The sequence below is a fragment of the Gadus chalcogrammus genome, chromosome 17 (genome assembly GCF_026213295.1).
Source record: "Gadus chalcogrammus isolate NIFS_2021 chromosome 17, NIFS_Gcha_1.0, whole genome shotgun sequence".
Taxonomy (NCBI): Eukaryota; Metazoa; Chordata; class Actinopteri; order Gadiformes; family Gadidae; genus Gadus; species Gadus chalcogrammus.
This window is the reverse complement of record NC_079428.1, coordinates 12,657,104-12,681,415: the sequence shown is the minus strand read 5'-3', so window position 1 is coordinate 12,681,415 and position 24,312 is coordinate 12,657,104. Positions and strand designations below refer to the sequence as shown.

The following is a 24,312-nucleotide window of genomic DNA, read 5'->3' as shown; positions in this document are numbered from 1 at the left end:
AAAAAAATAAATAAAATAAAGTAAAGTGATGGCCAGCAATAATATTATAGAGCTCTATATGTGTGTGGTGGTTTAGTAGTTTTGCCTGCAATCCTCAGGATATTCAGAAGATGACGACTGCTCCTCACGAGCTCACGGGCCACAGGAAAGCACTCAGGAAACAGCGGCAGCGTCTCGTCAATGTTCATTCACTCTGCGGAGTTCCTTGCAAACGGTCTTCTTGTGGATAAACGTTGCCGACGGACTTGCGGATATTATCCAAAGAAAACCGAGTAGGCTACTTTGTACGGTAAATATTTCACCTAAAAATACTTTTAACAAGTTAAACTCCAAAATTAAACAGCAGGAGAATCACAGCTTGACCACACGTTGCTTGCAGGCATTGAAGAAGAGATCTACCCGCGAAAACTTTGTCTCCAAGGTAACAATCATAGACATCATATATGATAGACGGAGCATCGAATGATACCGCCTACTGGCGCTGACGAGACGCGGGGCTGCCATCTTGGAGTGGTCATCCGCTCCACCCAGTGTAATCCGTTTGGCTGGAGCAATTAATCATACCTCACTGAATACCACTGATTTTCATGCGTTTTTTTGTCATACGTGTAGCTATGATAAAGGCCACATTGTTTGGCGTGTTTTATTATTCAATACCAATTATACCAATAGTACGGCAATGTTAAATCTTACTTGTGAAAAGTAATCCCCCCGATTCCTATTGTGGATGGTCCGCCGATTTGAGCAGGAATACGCTGAACAACAGCCCGGCATCCTGTTGCTGCTCCCGGTTGACCACTCCAAGATGGCGGCCGTATTTCTCGTGTCCCAGCAGCCAATCCTCCGTCTATGCTATAAGATGTCTATGGTAACAATAACACACACCGTAAAACAGCAGTCGTAAAGCTGCCGCAACATAAAGTGGTCGTAACCCTTAAAGAGACACACACCAAAAACAGTGATAATACAGAAAAGCATTAGCTGACTGAAAATATATCTGGGTTACATGTCCACTGTGTGTCCTGTGTATCTGGCTACGCCAGAGTTCGTTGCGCGCGACTGTTTAACCCGCCATGACAGAGAATGCGTTCGTGAAGAAAAAAACATTCCTACATCATTCATACATCTGTACATCCATTCCGTCATTCATTTCGTTACTTATTGAAGCCATCATTGATGTCATTCGTCTGCAAGAGATATAAACACCCTGAACTGTTCCCTGTGTATTCGTCTACTCTCTGCCCGGAGTTACCGTCCTGGATAAAGTGATCCCAGCAAACACACACATACATTCTACAATAAGGACAGTAGCCTACCCCCCCCTCGGCAAGGGACGGCTCCAGATGTACTAGATCGAACAGGGAGGGTGGAGCTGGCCCGGAGTCAGTGGTCGCGGTGGCACATGCCACAGGCCAATAAATTATCTTGGCGCTACTGGAGATCAGGCCGGGTGACTGGCAAAAAGAGGCCCGTTCACGATTCTGATTTTAATTTGGGCAAGTGAACATAACATTCGGCCATGTCGAACATGACCTGTACTAGCCCGATGGGCAAGTGCTTTTTCAACCTTAGTGTCAACCCCGTCCCCTGTACTACTTTAGTTATTACTACTACTATTTCAGCTACTACTACTTCATATAATAATACTACTATAATCAGCACTCGAGTTGAGGGGGGATGGCATCCCCCTTTGGAATTAAAATGATCAAAATCATCCTCCTTCTGAAACAGCCATCCCCCCTTCCCATCCCCTGTTATTTTATCAATTAATGTGGAAATATTACCGCTATTTCATTATAGCGGTTTCCTTTTTCAATTAGACGCAACGTAGTGTTGCCGCGGTGTGGACATTTTCACACTGAGTACATTTTTTAAAAAAACTCTGTGTTGCCGGTGTCCTCAACACCGGTAACACCGGTTATACCGCATACCACGGCAACCCTAGCGCAACGTTACTTTTCCCAGGGACAGATTTGACAGCGATACTGCATTCTCGGGCAGTATGCTATTGCGCAAGCATGCAGGCGTACTTGCGCAATAGTTCCACGAGCTCTCATTCCACACCGTACGAGACAGACACTGCCGGTAGCGTGAAGCTGTCTCTGCATCTCAGACATCGCTTCCGCAGGCAACTCTGTCCCCTTTTCTCCCTTTCATTCCAACCCGTGAGCAATGCTAGTCTCCCTTCTCTGCCGAATGCATTTTTGAAAAAAAAAATGTGATGGCATGCATCACACTTAAATGTGATGCATGCCTCCGAATCGTGTGATGCGTCCGATCAGCTGCGTTTTTGGGGATAAAATGTATCCCCAAAATATATAATAATCTAATAATAATGATAATAATAATAATAATAATTATCACCCCGTTGTTGGTCTCCCACCATATGCGCTGTCATCAGCACAAATGATCTGTCCCTTAAAGTTAGTAGTAATACTACTACTTCAGCTGCTACTACTTCTACTTCGTCTTCTGCTACTACTTCAGCTAAATGGACTGCATTTATATAGCACTTTTCTAACCATTGGCAACCCAAAGAGCTCTACAATATTGCCTCACATTCACCATTCATGCACTGACGGCGGAGTCAGCCATGCAAGGCGACAGCCAGCCGGTCGGGAGCAGTTAGGTTCCTTTCAAGGCACCTCAACACTTTAAAAGCTAGGATGAGCCAGGGATTGACCCAGCAACCTTCAGGTTACCAGCCAACCCGCTCTATCTCCTGAGCTTCTACTACTTCAGCTTCTTCTAGTACTACTTCAGCTACTACTACTACTTCATCTTCTACTACTACTTCAGCTTCTACTACTACTTCAGTTTCTACTACTACTTCAGCAACTACTACTACTACTTCATCCACTACTTCAACCTCAGCTGCTAATACTAATACTTCAGCTGCTACTACTACTACTACTTTCAGATTCTTCAGATCAATTCATTTTACATTTCTGCATTTTCAGCAATGCTTTGCGCTTTTTATTCAGCCGTCAGCATTTTAGTATGAAGTTTCTCTGAAATACAATTGGGAAACGACTTATTTGGAAATCATACCCCTAGGCTCTTGCCGTAATATCTAAGGTAATGGTTACACACCGCTAAGGAATTTGGAGGCTGGCCTTACTGCTTGACTTGACTTCACCACCCATAGATCATCCGATATTTGGTAAGTAACCCTTTAAGACTCCACTGTTGTGGTCGGATATAAAGCTAGGGCCAGAGCCGAGAGGGGTTTAAATCACGGCGGTATATAAGACGTCTACGTCGAATCCTCCTTTGATCTCTGAAAAAATGACTTCACTCGCTCAAGCTTTGTCTAATCCCAAACCCAGCCACGCGGAGTCTCTGAACTGCCCCCCCAACGCGATGCCAAAATGGATGATGCATGAACGTTGCGGAGATCGTTGGGTACTGGTCATCAACACCGGAGGAACCATCGGAATGAAGAGACATGACGAGGGTAACTATCTATCTATGTCCTCAGATGAGCCGGGAGAGAGCATTGCGTGTCTAGGGAATATCTGATGGACTATCTACTTGGACATTTAGGATGTAGATTACGCAGAGTATACTACGTGCGTTAGTGAAAAATTCTGACAGATACACCTACACATCGGCCTACTACTGTTTTGGTTGAAACATCACACTCCTGATGACATGCACACAGGCACGCTGTTCAATCATTTCGCTTTAGTCAACTATGTGTCTGTGAAGGTTTCAAATCAACATCGTGTCGACTGTAGAAAAAAGAGTGTTCTTGATCGATAAAGAAATAAAATAAGAGCTGCTTCACCAAGCTTGGATCAATCCAAGCTGAGGGCTGAAGTTGGCTCTTAACACGCAAGCAGATATAAGATGTTGGTTGGTCACAAACCACAAACAATATTTGTTAATCACACACACTGGAACTTTGAGACAAATTCCTATTATGTTCTGCATAAATGACAATAAAAATAAATACTAATCCTAATGTTGCTATTACAGTTTAGCTCTGAGTCCAAAACCACACCAAGATTTAGGAACCTGATTTAGACCTTTAGTCCACACTGTTCGAGATTCAGTAAGAGCAGTAACTTTCACTTTCATTTTTGGCCCCAACAATTATTTTCAGGTTTATCTTTATTTAGCTTGGGGATATTGATGCACATCAATTGATTCATTTGAACAATGCTCTTGATGTGTGACTCAATCTGACATTCCTGCAATGTATACCTATAGAATTATAAAAGTCAACCTGACCCAACTGGAGTCATTCATCCAGTATTAGGGGTGGAGCAAGTTGCTCTTCTGCAGTAGCGATGCTAAACAGTAACTCAATGCTGACTGTGTTAATATAACTACTCATGCTTGGAGTCTAGGGAGACAGCGCCCAGCATTAGGCGGTTGAACACATGGTTCATGTTTCAAGCACTGACATCAGACGGGATGACGGAAAAACAGCAAAATATCGGTTTTGTGAGTTTCTTCCCTCAAATGTTGTGTGTGTTTCCCTGGTGCTCAGGGTATTGGAAGGCCAATACTGTTGGCCTTCCATCAATGATGGCCATTGATGCGCGCGCAGAATGATCGCAAAAATAAATTTTGTTTGACCGGTTGCCATGGTTATCGCTGCGCGGTTAATTTGCAGCTGAGGTGTTAATTAGCGATGTTGTCAGCTTACTGTTACATTAAACTGTAATCAGAAAAAGCGGTTATATATTATAGACACTGAAGTATCTCTGGTATAAAGGCAGGGACGAATTGCTAATCATAAATATTAGTGCTGTCAGTTAAACGCGTTATTAACGGCGTTAACGCAAACCAATTTTATCGCAGTTTTTTTTTTTTTCTTCGGCTCAAAACAAAGAAGCAGTATCCTGACTGCTATGTTGAAGGCAGTAGGCCTATGTTTGTATGTTCATCGCTTAATTGCACTGTCTACACACACACAGATTTAAATTATTTTATTTGGATCTACAAGCAAAACAAAGTTTTCTTTTTTTTTTTGATCCAAACATTAATTAGAAGGTTTCAATCTGAAAACTAACCAGACACTGAATGTGCAAAATGCTTAGGCACGCAGAGGAGTAGAGATGAAATGATGATGGTTTAGCTGAGGTTAAAGCATTGCATATGACAATATGGCATTCAGGGATAGACAACACAACGTCTTTTCCAGATGTGGAGGTTGCCTATGGTCGCTGAGACTGAGCAGAATCTTAGAACTCTTTTCGCATCAGCCTTTTGCAGTCCACCTATCTGCAAACCTCGGAGCACAAGTTTGTGTACATTCCCCAGACTTCCGAACACAAGTATGATTAATTGGCAGTTATATCCTAGAGCTGTGGTACATTCTACCAATGGCTGGTATTTCATGAACTTGGATGTGAAGCAAGTGTCCATATACAGATCAAACGCACAGCCTATTTCAAAGATGGTAACTGATTTTCTGGCTTGGATAATGATGTCTGGGGTGTTTGGGATGTTACACAGTATGTTGTTATCAGTACAATTATGATCAAACCAGTTCAATTTCACAGTGCTGTGCTTATAATACATGTGTGTTGTTCTGTCCTGTACTTGTCTGAGTTCTTGTGAGACCAAGTCCACCAGACGGTCATGTCTGGCGATGTACAGTCCTTTGTAAAAGCTACAGCCGTTTAGGATATGAGCCATTGTCTCTTTATTGTCTGGGGTGGGATGTAGGATGCAGTGTGGGTTGTGTTGTGACGGATACCAGATAACCAGGTTGTATTTTGTTGTTGGCAATACCTGTAAGCGGGCCTTAATGCAAAAGATAAGGACGTCCTCTCCAATGGTCGTGTTTGAGAGGATAGAGTGGGACACAGAGTGGTTTGCAAAGGGTAGCAGTGCCAGTTTGCCCTGCAGGCTTAAGCTAGTCCAGTGATTTTCAACTTTTTTGAGCCGCGGCACACTTTTTGCATTTACAAAATCCTGGGGCACACCACCATCCAAAATGACACAAAATGACACTCTAACACAGTACATAATACATATTATAGTGGCGATTTTTCCTCGATTAAACAATAACTTGAAAATTAAGAAATCAAACACAGCAACATAATCAAAATAGCCACTGAGGCACCAGGGGGGACAAATCTTACGCAGTGCAGGGGAAAGAGTCAACTGTCCAGTCGTGAATTTAGATTTCTGCAGGTTTATTTTCCGATCTTCTAAGCAGACAAAACAAATGTGCAACAGTGTGAACCAGCAGGCTCACTCCTTTGTCTCTCTCGTACAGCTGGTAAAAAACCATGACCCTTCCCAGTGCCTGTCTTACCTATGCCCGCCACCTCTATATATAGGCTGTAATAACTTCAAAACAAAAGCATAAACAAACCCAAATTAACTAATTTATAATACAAACGAGAAAATAAACATACATTTCATATTATTTTATATTAAGCAAACAAACTAAATAAATGTTTTACAATTAAATCTAATTACTGCATAGCTCTAACACATATAGTTAATAATATAGTTTCTAAATCAATTTAATTTTCTTTCTTTTAGCTGGTTCTTGTCCATCCAATGAGTGCCCAGCAGGACGCTTGTTGACACTAGGCTTAGGAGTAACTGTGACTGCAGGGCAAATACTATTTGGAAATGGCTCGAACTGAAGTTTTTTGTTCAGCTCTTCTAAAGTTTGGAACGGTATCTTGTGTCCATTATTTTCTATGTTTGTATCCCAGGCTGCTTTTTGAAACGTTACTTTGCCTACTTTGCAGCAGAATGCCGTCCAGAGACTATCGGGAACAGTAATTGTCCCTAGTTTCTTATCACCCTCACTAATCGCTCCAGTTATAACAAATGCTTCAACCTGTTTCGTCGTGTCATGTATACAGTTCTCATCCATAAATTTTTTGAAATTTCCTTCTAATACTTTCCATCTTCCCACATTAAAAGAACCAACTTGTGGAACACTATTGGTCAGCTTGTATGTGGATTTCTGATCCTCTTCGGTGTTTGCATGAGAAACTGGAAACAAATGGCCTTTTTGATAATCATCAGGGTTTCTGGCTCCACTGTACTCCTCTTCTGTAGCCTGGTCGTCAATCTAGAAAGAAGAGAGAATTCAAGGTTTATTTATGCTTCCTTCTATTTCAATACCTAACTAAACATTGTAATTTACAACCAAATATACTAGTTACATACTTAATTGCACATACTAACAGTTAACTAATGTCATCATATTGGTTACAAATAAAATACTTAACTACCCCTTCCTCCAGTGTCCATGGGCTTTGGACTCGCGAGTCGAAGTGTGTGTGTCCTGTGTATTTATATGCAGAAAACACTGGGATCTTCTTAGCTGTGTCATAGAGCGTCATGAACTTCTTATCGTTGTTGTATTTTTGGCAAATGAGCTTGTAGCGATCGTACTTAACTTTCTTATCCTCCAACACTCCTGGTATTTCTGGTGGGGTTTGATCCAGGAAGAATCCATCACATTCCCCGACTGATCCCACCACATCAGTGGCTGTAGGATCCATGGACACGAGAAGCAGAATGACAAGAGCCAATGGACATCCACCAGTCACTGATGACATCATCACAGGCTGCAGATCTGTGGAGCAGGAAAACTGTGAACCAGATGAGTGGATGTCCATCTAAATTACAAATGTACAGAAAAAGGTTAAAATGTGTTTTTGTGTAAATATACAAATAGTGAATTCACAAATATTTATTGTGATCCAGACACATAGTTTATAATATAAATATCAGATGTGAATAAATCCAATTCTTTATCGCTGGATTCATGTCAGCGTTAAAATCATTGTGTGCAGTAGAAGTAAGTGAAACCAGGTTGACAGAGTTGGTGAAGAGTTAAAACTTACGGGATCCAGAAGATATATGGTGTAGGTTCTCTGAATGAAATGGTCCAACAGTCGTCTCTGTTTCCTTCTGTCCTTTCAAATGGATAGAAGACGCACCAACCCTGCCACTGTAAAAGTAAAAGGAGAGGATCTTCTGAGCTTTCGACGGGGCAGACCTACTATATATGAGCACTCCATTGTCCACAGTTAGAGATATCTGTAATTCAGTTTTGAATAGTCACAACTGAAATATTGATATCAGCCGTGATGTCCCTTAAACCACTCGACTCAATACACATCCTGAATGACCATCGCAGATATCCCTCATTCAGTTTTGATAATCCAAATAAAAGTTGCAGTTATCTCACGCTTCATTAGGACCAGTTCTAACTGGTTTGCATGATGTTGCTCATGCGAGGCAAATGCTTTTGCTGGGACAAGAGCCAATGGGAAAATTAATATTGGCCCCGCAGGTGGGGGATAAGCGATGTGACTTCGGTGCAGCAAAGAGGTCTGTCTGTCTCTCAGTCAGAGGTCTGTCTGTCTCTCAGGTAGAGGTCTGTCTGTCTCTCAGGTAGAGGTCTGTCTGTCTCTCAGGTAGAGGTCTGTCTGTCAGCTAGAGGTCTGTCTGTCTCTCAGGTAGAGGTCTGTCTGTCTCTCAGTCAGAGGTCTGTCTTTCTCTCAGGTAGAGGTCTGTCTGTCTCTCAGCTAGAGGTCTGTCTGTCTCTCAGCTAGAGGTCTGTCTGTCTCTCAGCTAGAGGTCTGTCTGTCTCTCAGCTAGAGGTCTGTCTGTCTCTCAGTCAGAGGTCTGTCTGTCTCTCAGTCAGAGGTCTGTCTGTCTGTCAGCTAGAGGTCTGTCTGTCTCTCAGCTAGAGGTCTGTCTGTCTCTCAGCTAGAGGTCTGTCTGTCAGCTAGAGGTCTGTCTGTCTCTCAGCTAGAGGTCTGTCTGTCTCTCAGTCAGAGGTCTGTCTTTCTCTCAGGTAGAGGTCTGTCTGTCTCTCAGCTAGAGGTCTGTCTGTCTCTCAGGTAGAGGTCTGTTGGTCACTCAGCTAGAGGTCTGTCTGTCTCTCAGCTAGAGTGCTGTCTGTCTCTCAGCTAGAGGTCTGTCTGTCTCTCAGCTAGAGGTCTGTCTGTCTCACAGATAGAGGTCTGTCTGTCTCTCAGCTAGAGGTCTGTCTGTCTCTCAGGTAGAGGTCTGTCTGTCTCTCAGGTAGAGGTCTGTCCGTCTCTCAGCTAGAGGTCTGTCTGTCTCACAGATAGAGGTCTAGCTTTTGTCTGTCTCTCAGTTAGAGGTCTGTCTGTCTGTCTTTCTGTCTGTCTCCCTCTCTTTTGTCTGTCTGCCCTTCTGCTGTTTTTGGTGTTAGATAAACGGCTTGATCCTAGTAGCCCCACTCCCCACTTATACTGCCCCTCCCCCCAATGTACAATATACATTCTATATGATATAGTATTATATAATATTGTGAGGTGTGTACGGTTGATAGCTGGTTCAAGAAGAAAATAATTTAACATATAGGGGTGTCTATAATTATGCAGCCTGTATTTTAATGGAAAAAAAAAAAGAAGTCAGCTGTGTGAAGCTGCTTCTGCTTTATGCATTTAGATAAAAGTCGCGGTGCGGTTGCACCACATGCACCAGCGGTTCCGGCGCCTCTGGATTAGGGATGTCTGCGATTGTCATTCGGGATGTGAAATGAGTCGAGTTGTTTAACGTACTACATAGTGTTCACTCTATATTAAATAGGAATATGTTTTAAATAGTGTACTGTTTGATATGTATGCAGAATGGGGAATGGTGTCCTATATATATCTACTGTACTAAAGAGTTTCGTATATAGTGTACAGTACAATAGGTAGTGAAAGGTAAACAGGGCACAAGCAGAATGGCGAGGCGCACACAGCATTTGGTTGTGTTCTGTAAATGTCCTAGAACACTCTGGGTGCTCCGGCGGGAGTCCTGGAGCTTTATATCTAAATAATATCACATTATACATAGATATCTATATCATATAATATATATTATCACGGCCATATATATTATCACGATATTATGAATCTCAAACGACTGCGTCGGGTTCTCCGAAGTCTCTGGTTCTACCACCTCCACATCAATCTGAAGTAGACTGAACCGCGTCATGGAGGAGAAAGGGATTGTGGCCCGCGATTGTCTCCCGCCGGAGCCTTGCTGCCCGCTGCCGAGGGACCAACGCCGGGGCGGCGGTGCCCCACTGCGGTGGTGCCTCGGCAGCGGGCAACGGACAGCGGGGCTCCGGCGAGAAACAATCGCGGGCAACAATCCCTTTCTCCTGCGTGGTTCACGTACTTCAGGGAATCAAAGCCAAAGTTCCTTCCCCCCAATTCCTTCTCAACCATGGCTGAGATAACGCCCACTATGAGTCTCATTGTGGAAACACCAGAGATGTCGAGAACCCGACGTGTTATGCGCCATAACACCAACGTTATCCAAATAAAAAAGAAGTGTACAACACTTGCGTTACAGTGTGTGTATTCACACACACACACACACATGTGGCGCTCGCACGGTCGTAGCTCATTGGGCAAAGCAGAGAAAGGGGAGGTAGCATGTCCCCCCTTATGACGACATACAGGGAAAATTCCAAAACATCTGTGCATCTGAGCTTTGTTTTTTCAAAGGCGGAACAGAATGCCTAGTGCTCCTTCTAGCTACTATGGGACCATAGGTAGGCAAGGGGAACTCAAATTAATGTTAGAAAACCTCAGAAAATGAAATTTCCATGGCTTGGGATCTTTAACAACTTCCAACTCTTCTGTGTCCAAAAACCCAGATTGAGAAAGCATAGTAGTAGAAGGTTGCTTCGACAAGTATAAACAAACAGTTTATTTTCCATTTAAGATAAGCCACGATCTATTGAGCCATGTTTGTATGTGTGTAAGAGCTGTTGAGAGCACACGTGCTGCCTCCTCAGGATTTTCTGCTTCAGTCAAAATGACGGCGGCATCACTGGTTCCCGGCTCATACCTGCTGGGTGGCCCGTAGTTGAGCTGACGTTGGCGCAGCGTCTCCTCCTCGCTGGTGTGGACGACGCGTCGGGCGATGGGAGGCGATCTTCGGTCCTTGACTGCTGCATCGCTGGCCCTCGGTGGTTGTTCAGGGATGGGTGGGTGGTGGAAGCAGGTGTTCACCTGGCTCCCGCTGATGCATCGCTGGTTCTCTGCTCGTTACAGCTGCATGAACCGCCGGCAGGGGCGATTCTAGGGAGTGTGGGGGCCCCCACACTCCCTAGAATCGCCCCTGCCGGCGGTTCAATCCTCTAGGCAGAGGATTGTTGACGGGGGGGGGGGGGGGGGGGGGGGTATGGAGCGATTGTTGACGGGGGGGGGGGGGGTATGGAGCGATTGTTTTGGCTCTAGGGGGTCCCCTAGTAGTGGCCCGGGGCCCCAAGCAATTGCGGGGCCCCAGGCAATTGCCTGGTATGCCTAATGGGATGCAGCGCCTCTGCTTGCAGCAGCAAATTGCAGGGTTAGTTCAGTCTCTAGCAGTAGGTAGTGACGGGGATGTCACATTTTAAGTGGGGGAGGATGTAACCCAGATATATTTTCAGTCAGCTAATGCTTTTCTGTATTATCACTGTTTTTGGTGTGTGTCTCTTTAAGGGTTACGACCACTTTATGTTGCGGCAGCTTTACGACTGCTGTTTTACGGTGTGTGTTATTGTTACCTTGGAGACGAAGTTTTCGCGGGTAGATCTCTTCTTCAATGCCTGCAAGCAACGTGTGGTCAAGCTGTGATTCTCCTGCTGTATAATTTTGGAGTTTAACTTGTTAAAAGTATTTTTAGGTGAAATATTTACCGTACAAAGTAGCCTACTCGGTTTTCTTTGGATAATATCCGGAAGTCCGTCGGCAACGTTTATCCACAAGAAGACCGTTTGCAAGGAACTCCGCCGAGTGAATGAACATTGACGAGACGCTGCCGCTGTTTCCTGAGTGCTTTCCTGTGGCCCGTGAGCTCGTGAGGAGCCGTCGTCATCTTCTGAATATCCTGAGGATTGCAGGCAAAACTACTAAACCACCACACACATATAGAGCTCTATAATATTATTGCTGGCCAGCACTTTACTTTATTTTGTTTTGTTTTTTTGTTGCTAAAGACAATATAAGGACACTTCAAGATTTGTTCTATGTTCTATAAGAAGACCGTTCGGTATCCATTTTGTTTTCATGGACTGAGAAAGAGACATTTAATTTAAGAGGACGAGTAACATTCCTTCAGGTATTTTTGTACTGAATAACAGGGTGTTGTTCAGACATTTAAGTATTTGGTTAACTGCCTAAAAAGGGGAAATATATATTTTTTTATTTTTTTATTATTCTAATTGAGGGTTACCAAAAAATATATAATCACATTTCCATGTGATTTAAGGTTTACTGTTTTATGTTGTTCCTGACCTACATTGTGATCAAGTAAGATGCATTTCAGTTCAGCAAATGTTAAATAAAACTGGATCGATAGTAAACTGTTATCACAACCCGAGTAAATTCTGTTTATTGGTTACAGACGAAAATTGGCGCCCGAACAGGGACTGAAGTGTGTCTACTTGATCTTAAATATAAAAACTCTTTAAAGTATAATCATCTGAAAATTGTAAGGTTGGGTTAATTGAGAAAACAAAATGGAGTTTTGTGACATGTATGGTTTTGACCCAGAGCGCACAGTTATGCTTAAGGGTGTCCCAGCTAAGGTTAAACTGGAAGATGTAAAAAGGGTTTTTGCATTACTAGATGATGTTGTTGGAGTGCATCACATTGACAGCCTTCCCAATACCATTCTGTGTCAGTTTAGCGAGTCTTTAACTCCAATGCTTCTAGACCGCGAGCATCCAGCTGATGACCCAGTGCCATATGGAAGGGGGAGCCACAGGTAATTTAATATCCAATTTGTAACTAAGATAATGACCTTAGTTAACTGATAATAAAGTATGTAACTAAAATAGTGGCTGTCTCTCTTCTTTGCAGCTTGAAAATGCAACGAGTACAGAAGTGAACATGAGAAAAATGAAGAAACCAACAAACCAGGCTTCCCTAATAGACTACAGGAGTGAAACTTATAATAAAGGGCATTTGTTTCCAAGTTCTCGTGCAAGCGACAAAGTTGTGCAGAAATCCACGTTCACCATGACCAATGCAATGCCACAAGATAAGACATTCAATGTCGGGAGCTGGGGCACAATGGAGGAAAACGTAAAAGATCGGATGGATGAATTATGCTACAACCAAAACAACCAAAGTGAAGCATTTGTTGTGACAGGAGCGATTCACAGTGCTGACACACCACCACTCAATAACAAGGTCAATATACCAACAATTCTCTGGACAGCATTTTGTTGCTATAACAAACTTAGTGGAAAATGGTTAGCATATGCACACTGGGGTAAAAACAATGCAGCTACTCCTATGCTGGAGACCAAAACTTTAGCAGAACTGAATACTGCTCATGGAGTTGAGCCGTTTCCAAATTACCATTGCCGTGGAGCTAGTCAGTCTTAAACACAACCTTACAATGGAAATTGCGCTCTCCATGTTAATGATTAAGCCTTTACTTTTCATTTGTTTTTTCAATATTGCTTACAATATCAGACAATCCATATAACTTGATCACAGAATAAAGATAGTACCTAATAGTCCCAGATGAGAACTTTGAAAATCTACTATGTGCTAGCAAAGTCTTTCCTGCTACCTGAACCTCAACAGCAAGTGACACCCAACTGGTACATGGTGCCTCTCAAAAAGCTGCCCCAGACCGCTCTACATTAAAATGCGCGAATCATGGATAGCTCCAGGCCACTTTGCAACAACATCCAGTAGGCTATGTTTAAATTTGCATTAAAAAAAACCTGCATGTTGATGGAATGCACTTTCTTCTTATTGACGAACCCGTCCTCATCTTTTGATGGCGCAATTATTTGTATGTGCGTCCCGTCAATAGCACCGACCACACCGGGCATACCTGCAATTGCCATGAAGTTGCATGCTTTGACCCTGTGTAATTGTTGAAAGTCCAAAGGAAACCGGATAAACTGTTGGATATGTGGTCAAGAGAGCGCGTTGATAGTTTGGTTTATGGCACGGCTGACTGATGGTTGCGATATTCCGAAATCGTCGGCATTTCAAAGTTGCATTTTCCCTGTTGCTAAATAACGTAGTGTTGCCAAACATTTTATCGGATTATTCCTGTTAGTCGGGGATGTTATTGCACTCCACAACAAGTTTAATACCCTCATTATTTAGCCTATATCTCTTCATTAACACAGTCCTGTATTGTCTCCGAAACATTTCGTCTCGCAGCCATTTTACGATTCTTTGTGAATAGGTCTTACTGAGTTAGGAGTCCTCTAGAGGACTTTTAAGCTCTCCTAGACTTAGGTGCTACTTTTAGGCCTAAAATACTTTGTGAATTGCTCTTAGTGAAAAAAGTTAGGAGTCCTACATTTAAGAGTGACACGCCCATTATGTTTAGGAGTTACTCCTAAATTCGCCAGTTAGGACCTACTTTTAGCCCTAAAATCCTTTGTGAATACGGCCCCTGGTATATAATATATGGTGTAATTTCTGGAAAAATTATGCAAAATAAAGTAAACCAAAATAAATACAGATTCCTACACCCACAAAAAGAAAGGGAAATAATCGTTGCCACATTTTACCTCATATTTGACAGTTTGATTTATTTTTCCAATGGTAGCAAGGCCGAGTTTGTTCAAGTCTCCTTTCTCCACCTCTATCTTCTGTCTGAGCCTGAGGAGGAAGAGGAGGGGAAGAGGCGGGGTACCGTAGGAGAGGAGAGAAGGAAGAGAAAGGATTTCTGGAGAAGAGGAGGGGAAGAGACAGGGTATAGGAGGAGAGGAGAGAGGAGGTGAGGAGAAAGGGTATAGGAGGAGGAGAGGAGGAGGGGAGGAGACAGGGTACTGGAGAGATGGAGGGGAGGAGGAGAAGAGATAATGTTAGTAAGAACCAAAAAATATGCTACAAATAAAAGACAGAATATGGTAAATACAGTTTTCATACAGGATACATACACAGTTGTCATACTGGGTATATACACAGTATTTATACAGGGTACACAGAACAATACTAGGATACACAGTAATAGGGTACATACAAAGTACAGTACTAGGGTACATATACAGCATGCATACAGGGTAGATACACAGTGCATTATTAGGGTGCATACACAGTATTCATACAGGGTACATAGCCAGTATAATACTAGGGTACATACACAGTACTAGGGTGCAGTAGAACCACAGGACAGTGCAGTGCTGTTCTCCGTCTCTTCCTCTGTTATATGAAGTGACACTCCGTCTGATTGGTCCCACTTCCTGTCAGTCTGCTCAGTGTCCAATGGGAGGAAGCCGCTAGAGGGCAGGAGCACATGGCTGACCAAACCCTCTGAGAGAGAGCAACAGAAATGGTAGGTCATCATATACATCATTCACATAAGGCCCTATGTGCCACGAGGCATTTGGAGGACAGGTGACAGAGGTCATCACATAGAGATATAGATAGACAGGGTCATCATATAGAGATAGTAGAGGTCATCAAAGAGATATAGATAGACAGGGTCATCATATAGAGATAGTAGAGGTCATCACATAGAGATATAGATAGACAGGGTCATCATATAGAGATAGTAGAGGTCATCACATAGAGATATAGATAGACAGGGTCATCATATAGAGATAGTAGAGGTCATCATATAGAGATATAGATAGACAGGGTCATAAAATAGAGACAGTAGAGGTCATCACAGAGATATAGATAGACAGGGTCATCATATAGAGATAGTAGAGGTCATCACAGAGATATAGATAGACAGGGTCATCATATAGAGATAGTAGTGGTCATCACATAGAGATATAGATAGACAGGGTCATCATATAGAGATAGTAGAGGTCATCACAGAGATATAGATAGACAGGGTCATCATAAAGAGATAGTAGAGGTCATCACATAGAGATATAGATAGACAGGGTCATCATATAGAGATAGTAGAGGTCATCACATAGAGATATAGATAGACAGGGTCATCAAATAGAGACAGTAGAGGTCATCACAGAGATATAGATAGACAGGGTCATCACATAGAGATATAGATAGACAGGGTCATCATATAGAGATAGTAGAGGTCATCACAGAGATATAGATAGACAGGGTCATCATATAGAGATAGTAGTGGTCATCACATAGAGATATAGATAGACAGGGTCATCATATAGAGATAGTAGAGGTCATCACAGAGATATAGATAGACAGGGTCATCATAAAGAGATAGTAGAGGTCATCACATAGAGATATAGATAGACAGGGTCATCAAATAGAGATAGCAGAGGTCATCATATAGAAATAGAGAGAGACAGGATCATCATATAGCGATAGTAGAGGTCCTCATAAAGAGAAAGTAGAGGTCATCATATAGAGATGGTAGAGGTCCTCATAAAGAGATAGCCTAGTTCATCATATAGAGATAGTAGAGGTCATCATATAGAGATAGTATACGTCCTCATAAAGAGATAGCCTCGGGTCATCATATAGAGATAGTAGAGGTCCTCATATAGCGATAGTCTAGGTCATGGTTTCTCAACGGGGGCGTTCGCACAACGTAGGGGGGCGCTGGGAACGTGATTCCATTTTTGGGGGGAGGTTTTAATTTTTTTTTTTTTTTTTGGGTGAAAAAATAGACTACCTGAAATAAATAGCCTATTTTCATTTATTGGTTTCTAACCCCTCTACCGTCTCAGCTACTTTTTACTGTCTATGCGCAGTGGAACAGTGATAATACAGCGCGTTTCGGTCCTGTACACGCCCAGACTCCCGTTAGCATGATCTGTGTATTAACACTGATGAACAAAAAAATATCAAATTTTGTTTCATAGCCCGTTTTCCTCCTTCCTCTTGTTCAGTTCCAGCTGCTCTGAGCGTAGTCTCCACGAAAAGAGTGTTGCATTTCAAATACAAAATATATAGGCCTTATTAGGCCTCTGTTTTCGTGGAGTCCGCGTTGCCTGGGCCGCGGTGCCGTGGTTCCCGGGCCATTCCTTAATTCGTTCACGGGGCTCGGTGGGAGTCGCTGGAGACGCGGGAGTGGTCGCGGTGCCCAAGGTCACGGTGCCCGGGCCGCAGGGTGCCGCGGCCGGGGCACGACGGGAGACGTGGCGGACGGGAGTCGCGGGTGAATGAATGTTCAATCCAACCATTTCTTCCTCAACTCCCTCTCCCTCCCTCTCTCTCTCTCTCTCTCTCTCTCTCTCTCTCTCTCTCTCTCTCTCTCTCTCTCTCTCTCTCTCTCTCTCTCTCTCTCTCTCTCTCTCTCTCTCTCTCTCTCTCTCTCTCTCTCTCTCTCTCTCTCTCTCTCTCTCTCTCTCTGGAAGTTTAATTGCATGTCATGAATATTCATTCATATTTTTTGTACCAAAACCGACTCAGAGGGCATTCATTGCTATTAGTGACCAACGCAAAATCAATGAAAAACGATGAACCGACGACTTTAAGCAATACAACACGAGAGTGAGTGGGGTTGTTTATTTTTATTTTTTTATTGGGGGGGGGGGGGCGCCAGAGGATCAGGGTAAGGTCAGGGGGGCGTTTGCTCAAAAAAGGTTGAGAACCACTGGTCTAGGTCATCATATAGAGATAATAACGGCCTAGGGGTTAGGGTTAAGGGCTAGGGGTTATGGAGTTAGACGGGTCATGGAAAAGCCCTGCTACACCACCGCACTACCTCCTGGTCAGGTGAGACACCATTGGATGCTGGCAAAGGTGAAAGGTAAACAGTATCAGCAGAAGACAGACAGACAGACACACAAACGCCCACACACACATGTTAACATACACACACCTTGGCGTACGATACTGTGACTACAGTAACACACTCAGTCCGTCCATGTTGATGTTCTCAAAGGTACTTTAAGTCACACACACACACACACACACACACACACACACACACACACACACACACACACACACACACACACACACACACACACACACACACACACACACACACACAGGTCTTAATAATAATAATAAATAATAATTCATTTTATTTGTTGAGCACTCTTCATTCTAAGCAGAATCTCAGAGTGCTAATGGACAAAAGGACAGTTTAAAAAAAATGTATACACTTTTTTTTTTAAAAAGTAGGAAATGCCTTTATGAATAAAAAGGTTTTTAGGCCAGTCTTAAAACAGGCTAGTGTCTTAATTGCCCTTAAGTGGTCCGGGAGGCTGCTCCACAGTCGAGGGGCTGCAGCGGCGAAGGCCCGGTCGCCCATGGTCTTATAACTTTACCAGTCGAGGGGGGGGGGGGGGGGGGGGGGGGGGGGGGGGGAAGAGGGTGAGAGAAGAGAGAGGGCGGGAGGAGAAGGATGAGAGATTGGGGGAGGAGAGACTTGTAATAGCAACAATAATACTACTATTATATAATAATTGTGTGTGTGTTGAGGTAGAGGACTGCGAATGTGATAAAAGACTGAGATCTGTTATGTGCATTGATCACCTTGCTTGCAGCCGGTGCTACAAGTCAATGTTCAATTGCACTGCGGTACCTGAATAACGGTTGCCTTTATTGCAGTATTCTTCAAGGAAAGTGGTCAAATCCAAAGGATAGCTTTTAACAGTTACTTTATTTGGCAAAGTATTTCGGTATGGTAAACTAATACTATGGAGCAAAAGGAGGTTGAAAGTGTGTCTAGCACGTGCTGAGCGTCTCCTAGCTGACCAAAACTATATTAACCCTATCGTATGGGCTGCCGAGAGATTCTGGCGAGCCTCTGGCTCGTGTTTACTGTTATGGTCTGATCCGAATGGCCTGGAAGGAGTGGGAGGAGCCGGTGTGACGCATTACCCTCGGCCCCCTAACCTGTCTGTGGTGCTGCCCTCTGTGGATGGAATAGTAATTGCAGCCTTCAGTAAGGTCCTGCTCCCCTTGTGGCTATGTATAGTATTTACAGCTTATATGTTTGGTCCTGCTTCCCAGGGTCTATGTGTGGGTTGGTAAGGTTCTTAAAATACGTAACACCTTTCATAACAAGTACAGTTGTAACGGTCACAACAGTTTAGTATTGGAGACAAACCTTCTCCAAAAGAGTGCTAGCTTGTTGAAAGGACGGAACCTAAGCTTCGCTCGGTCTAAAGGTTGAGTGTTCAATCCATCAGTCTTTTTCACCAGCAAGATTACCATTGTTTCATGTAATCATGCACCATGTCATAGGTTTTGTTATCGGTTGCTGTGTGTATTCTTTAACATGTAGTTGAACATTTTCCTGCTGGCTAACACTGGCACATTTACAGAAATGTAGATTAACGTGCACTGTCCTTTAAATAGGCCTAAATGAATGAAAAATGTAACGTCAATTGGAAAATGCCATAGATTGGCCTTTAAATGTCAATACTTTATGCTGGACCGATAGTTTGTTAGCGTGGTAAAGGACTGCAAGTGTGACACGGGACTGTAAAGGTCCTTTTACATTGAACGCATTTGTTCATCAGGATTCTGTCGGTCAATAAAATAGTTTAAAAAAAATTGCTTTGCCTGTCATGCGCTTTTTCGCCATGGTTTATCGCTAGGCGTCCGATCTTAAAGGACCTTTAGTGCGATAAGGGACTGTAAATGTCACAACGGACAAAATGTGATAGAGGACTCTTAAGTGTGGCAAAGGATTATAAGTCTGATAAAGGACTGTAAATGCGATATACAGTAGGACTGCATGTTGGTATAAAACAAGATGCAACCAACGGAGCTAACCTGCATGAGGCCGTGGCATGTTGAGTCATGTGCTCCGTATCTCGTTGGTGTGATGTGGAGACCCGCCGCGCGGGACTGTCTGGATGGATGGCAGGCCTGCAGGAGGAGGGTCACATCCAGGGCTCAGGCTCCTCCAGAAGGCCCCTGATCTCTCTGTCTGTGGAGGAACGGGAATCACCGGTCCGCCACGTTAAGGATGATCTTTCTGTACTCCAGCATCTCCGCGTGGTCAAACACTATATAGTATTACTTAGGACTATTTAAAACACATTCCTATTTAATACAGGGAATGTGTTGTTGCAACAACTACAGGGGCAGAGGCGCTGAACCTGTCCACCACCATCTGGATGCCGGCGGTTCATGCAGCTGTACCGAGCAGAGAACCAGCGATGCGTCGGCGGGAGCCAGGTGAACACCTGCTTCCACCACCCACCCATCCCTGAACAACCACCGAGGGCCAGCGATGCAGCAGTTAAGGACCGAAGATCGCCTCCCATCGCCCGACGCGTCGTCCACACCAGCGAGGAGGAGACGCTGCGCCAACGTCAGCTCAACTACGGGCCACCCAGCAGGTATGAGCCGGGAACCAGTGATGCCGCTGTCATTTTGACTAAAGCAGAAAATCCTGAGGAGGCAGCACGTGTGCTCTCAACAGCTCTATCACACACAAACATGGCTCAATAGATCGTGGCTTATCTTAACTGCAAAATAAACTGTTTGTTTATACTTGTCGAAGCAACCTTCTACTACTATGCTTTCTCAATCTGGGGTGTTTTTGGGCACAGAAGAGTTGGAAGTTGTTAAAGATCCCATGGCATGAAAAATTCACTTTCTGAGGTTTTCTAACATTAATTTGAGTTCCCCTTGCCTACCTATGGTCCCATAGTAGCTAGAAGGAGCACTAGGCATTCTGTTCCGCCTTTGAAAAAACGAAGCTCAGATGCACAGATGGTTTGTAATTTTCCCTGTATGTCGTCATAAGGGGGGACATGCTACCTCCCCTTTCTCTGCTTTGCCCAATGAGCTACGACCGTGCAAGCACCACATGTGTGTGTGTGAATACACACACTGTAACGCAAGTGTTGTACACTTCTTTGCTATTTGGATAACGTTGGTGTGATGGCGCATAACACGTCGGGTTCTCGACATCTCTGGTATTTCCACAAAGAGACTCGTAGTGGCCGTTATCTCAGCCATGGTTGAGAAGGATTTGGGGGGAAGGAACTTTGGCTTTGACTCCCTGAAGTACATGAACCACGGAGGAGAAAGGGATGTGGCCCGCGATTGTTTCTTGCCGGAGCCCCGCTGCCTGTTGCCCGCTGCCACGAGGCACCACCCGGCGGTGGTCCCTCGCCAGCGGGCAGCAAGGCTCCGGCGGGAGACAATCGCGGGCCACAATCCCTTTCTCCTCCATGTCGCGGTTCAGTCTACTTCAGATTGATGTGGAGGTGGTAGAACCAGAGACGTCGGAGAACCCAACGCAGTCGTTTGAGATTCATAATATCGTGATAATATATATGGCCGTGGTAATATATATTATATGATATAGATATCTATGTAGAATGTGATATTATTTAGATATAGAGCTCCAGGACTCCCGCCGGAGCACCCAGAGTGTTCTAGGACATTTACAGAACACGACCAAATGCTGTGTGCGCCTCGCCATTCTGCTTGTGCCCTGTTTACCTTTCACCACCTATTGTACTGTACACTATATACGAAACTCTTTAGTACAGTAGATATATATAGGACACCATTCCCCATTCTGCATATATATCAAACAGCACACTATTTAAAACACATTTCGATTTAATATAGAGTGAACACTATGTAGTACGTTAAACAAGTCGACTCATTTCACATCCCGAATGACAATCGCAGACATCCCTGATCCAGAGGCGCCGGAAACGGTGGTGCATGTGGTGCAACCGCACCGCGACTTTTATCTAAATGCATAAAGCAGAAGCAGCTTCACACAGCTGACCTCTTTTTTTTCTTCCATTAAAATACAGGCTGCATAATTATAGACACCCCTATATGTTCAATTATTTTCTTCTTGAACCAGCTATCAACCGTACACACCTCACAATATTATAGAATACTATATCATATAGAATGTATATTGTACATTGGGGGGAGGGCCAGTATAAGTGGGGAGTGGGGCTACTAGGATCAAGCCGTTTATCTAACACCAAAAACAGCAGAAGGGCAGACAGACAAAAGAGAGTGAGACAGACAGAAAGACAGACAGACAGACCTCTAACTGAGAGACAGACAAAAGCTAGACCTCTATCTGTGAGACAGACAGACCTCTAGCTGAGAGACGGACAGACCTCTATCTGTGAGACAGACAGACCTCTAGCTGAGAGACAGACAGACCTCTAGCTGAGAGACGGACAGACCTCTACCTGAGAGACAGACAGACCTCTATCTGTGAGACAGACAGACCTCTAGCTGAGAGACAGACAGACCTCTAGCTGAGAGACCAACAGACCTCTAGCTGAGAGACAGACATACCTCTAGCTGACAGACAGACCTCTAGCTGAGAGACAGACAGACCTCTAGCTGACAGACAGACAGACCTCTAGCTGAGAGACAGACAGACCTCTAGCTGACAGACAGACAGACCTCTAGCTGAGAGACAGACAGACCTCTAGCTGACAGACAGACAGACCTCTACCTGAGAGACAGACAGACCTCTAGCTGACAGACAGACAGACCTCTGACTGAGAGACAGACAGACCTCTTTGCTGCACCGAAGTCGCATCGCTTATCCCCCACCTGCGGGGCCAATATTCATTTTCCCATTGGCTCTTGTCCCAGCAAAAGCATTTGCCTCGCATGAGCAACATCATGCAAACCAGTTAGAACTAGTCATAATGAAGTGTGAGATATCTGCAACTTTTATTTGGATTATCAAAACTGAATGAGGGATGTCTGCGACGGTCATTCGGGATGTGTATTGAGTCGAGTGGTTTAAGGGACATCAGGGCTGATATCATTATTTGAGTTGTGACTATTCAAAACTGAATTACAGATATCTCTAACTGTGGACAATGGAGTGCTCATATATAGTAGGTCTGCTCCGTCGAAAGCTCAGAAGATCCTCTCCTTTTACTTCTACAGTGGCAGAGTTGGTGAGTCTCCTATCCATTTGAAAGGATAGAAGGAAGCAGAGACGACTGTCGGACCATTTCATTCAGAGAACCTACACCAAATATCTTCTGGATCCCGTAAGTTTTAACTCTTCACCAACTCTGTCAACCTGGTTCCACTTGCTTCTACTACACACATTGATTTTAACACTCACGCTAATCCAGTGATAAAGGATCAGATAAATAATTGAATTTATTCACATATATTTATATTATTAATTCTGTGTCTGCATATTTGCGAATTCACAATTTGTGTATAGACACTTTTTCTGTACACTTGTAATTGAGATCAAAAAGAAATAAATTGATGTATAAAAATAATTGCTTGCAGTTAGTTGGACATCCACTCATCAGGTTCACTGTTTTCCTGCTCGACAGATCTGCAGCCTGTGATGACATCATCAGTGACTGGTGGCTGTCCATTGGCTCTTGTCATTCTGCTTCTCGTGTCCATGGATCCTACAGCCACTGAGGTGGTGAGATCAGTCAGAAACTGTGCTCAATTCTTCCTGGAAGGAACCCCACCAGAAATACCAGGAGTGTTGAAAGGGGGGGATATTGTGATCAAGGAACGCTACGAGACCATTTGCCAGGAATATGAAAGTACCATGAGGTTCATGACGCTCTATGACACATTGGAGAAAATCCCAGTGTTTTCTGCATATATATACACAGGACACATAAAAGGGAGAGCCAGTACCAATTGGAAGACTGAGCCAGAGGTAATTTAATATTTTATTTGTAACTAAGATGATGACATTAGTTGAGGGTTAGTATGTGTAATTAAGTATGTAACTAGTATATTTGGTTGTAAATTACAATATGTTAAGTGAGGTATTGAAATAATAGAAGGAAACCTAATTAAACCTTGAACTCTCTCTCCTTTCTAGCTCGAAGACAAACAACAGGCAACAAGGGACTGGCCTAAGGGTAGTTCACATGATAAGGGCCATTTGTATCCATGTTTTCATGCAAACAGCAAAGATGATCAGAAATCCACATTCAAGCTGACCAATTGTGTTCCACAAGTTAAATCATTCAATAGGGGAAGATGGTGCAAAATGGAGAAATATGTCAAAGGTTTGATGGATGGATACTGTTCAAACCAAAACAATAAGCTTGAGGCATTTGTTTTGACTGGAGCAGTTCCCAGTGATACATATATGGGGTCCGGCCAGGTCAATATTCCAAAAACTCTCTGGGCGGCATTTTGCTGCTATAGCGAAAAGTGGCGTCAGTGGTTCGCAAGCGCACACTGGGGTGCCAATGAGGAAGTACCTAAAGATGACCGTAAAACGATGAAGCCCAGAACTTTAGCAGAACTGAAAACTGAGCTTAATATTGAGCCATTCCCAAATGAAAATTGCCGTGCATCAGTTATGCCGGATGATCATATACCTAAAGAGGGAGAAGATTGTGATCTCCCCTGCATTAGCCCTGACAGCGGATAACCCTAACCCTAAAAAAATATATACATAAAAACTAGAGCTGTCAAGCGATTAAAATATTTAATCGTGATTAATCGCATTAATGTCATAGTTAACTCAGATTAATCACGA

At 43.6% G+C, this 24,312-nt stretch overlaps 2 protein-coding genes across 2 annotated transcripts; one reads left to right on the top strand and one right to left on the bottom strand.

The window, feature by feature from the left end:
• Window positions 1–5,921: 5,921 nt before the first annotated feature.
• Window positions 5,922–10,924, bottom strand: LOC130370498 (endonuclease domain-containing 1 protein-like). Its single transcript, XM_056576243.1, has 4 exons — window positions 10,816–10,924; window positions 7,218–7,477; window positions 6,615–7,054; window positions 5,922–5,931 (listed from the first exon to the last, which is right to left on the bottom strand). Exons 1-4 carry the CDS (start codon window positions 10,922–10,924, stop codon window positions 5,922–5,924), a joined length of 819 nt encoding a protein of 272 aa, XP_056432218.1.
• An 11,825-nt stretch (window positions 10,925–22,749) lies between these two features.
• Window positions 22,750–24,023, top strand: LOC130370497 (endonuclease domain-containing 1 protein-like). The gene is made up of 4 exons (XM_056576242.1): window positions 22,750–22,831; window positions 23,132–23,475; window positions 23,644–23,931; window positions 23,976–24,023. Exons 2-4 carry the CDS (start codon window positions 23,146–23,148, stop codon window positions 24,021–24,023), a joined length of 666 nt encoding a protein of 221 aa, XP_056432217.1. The 5' UTR covers window positions 22,750–22,831; window positions 23,132–23,145.
• The last annotated feature ends 289 nt before the right edge of the window (window positions 24,024–24,312 follow it).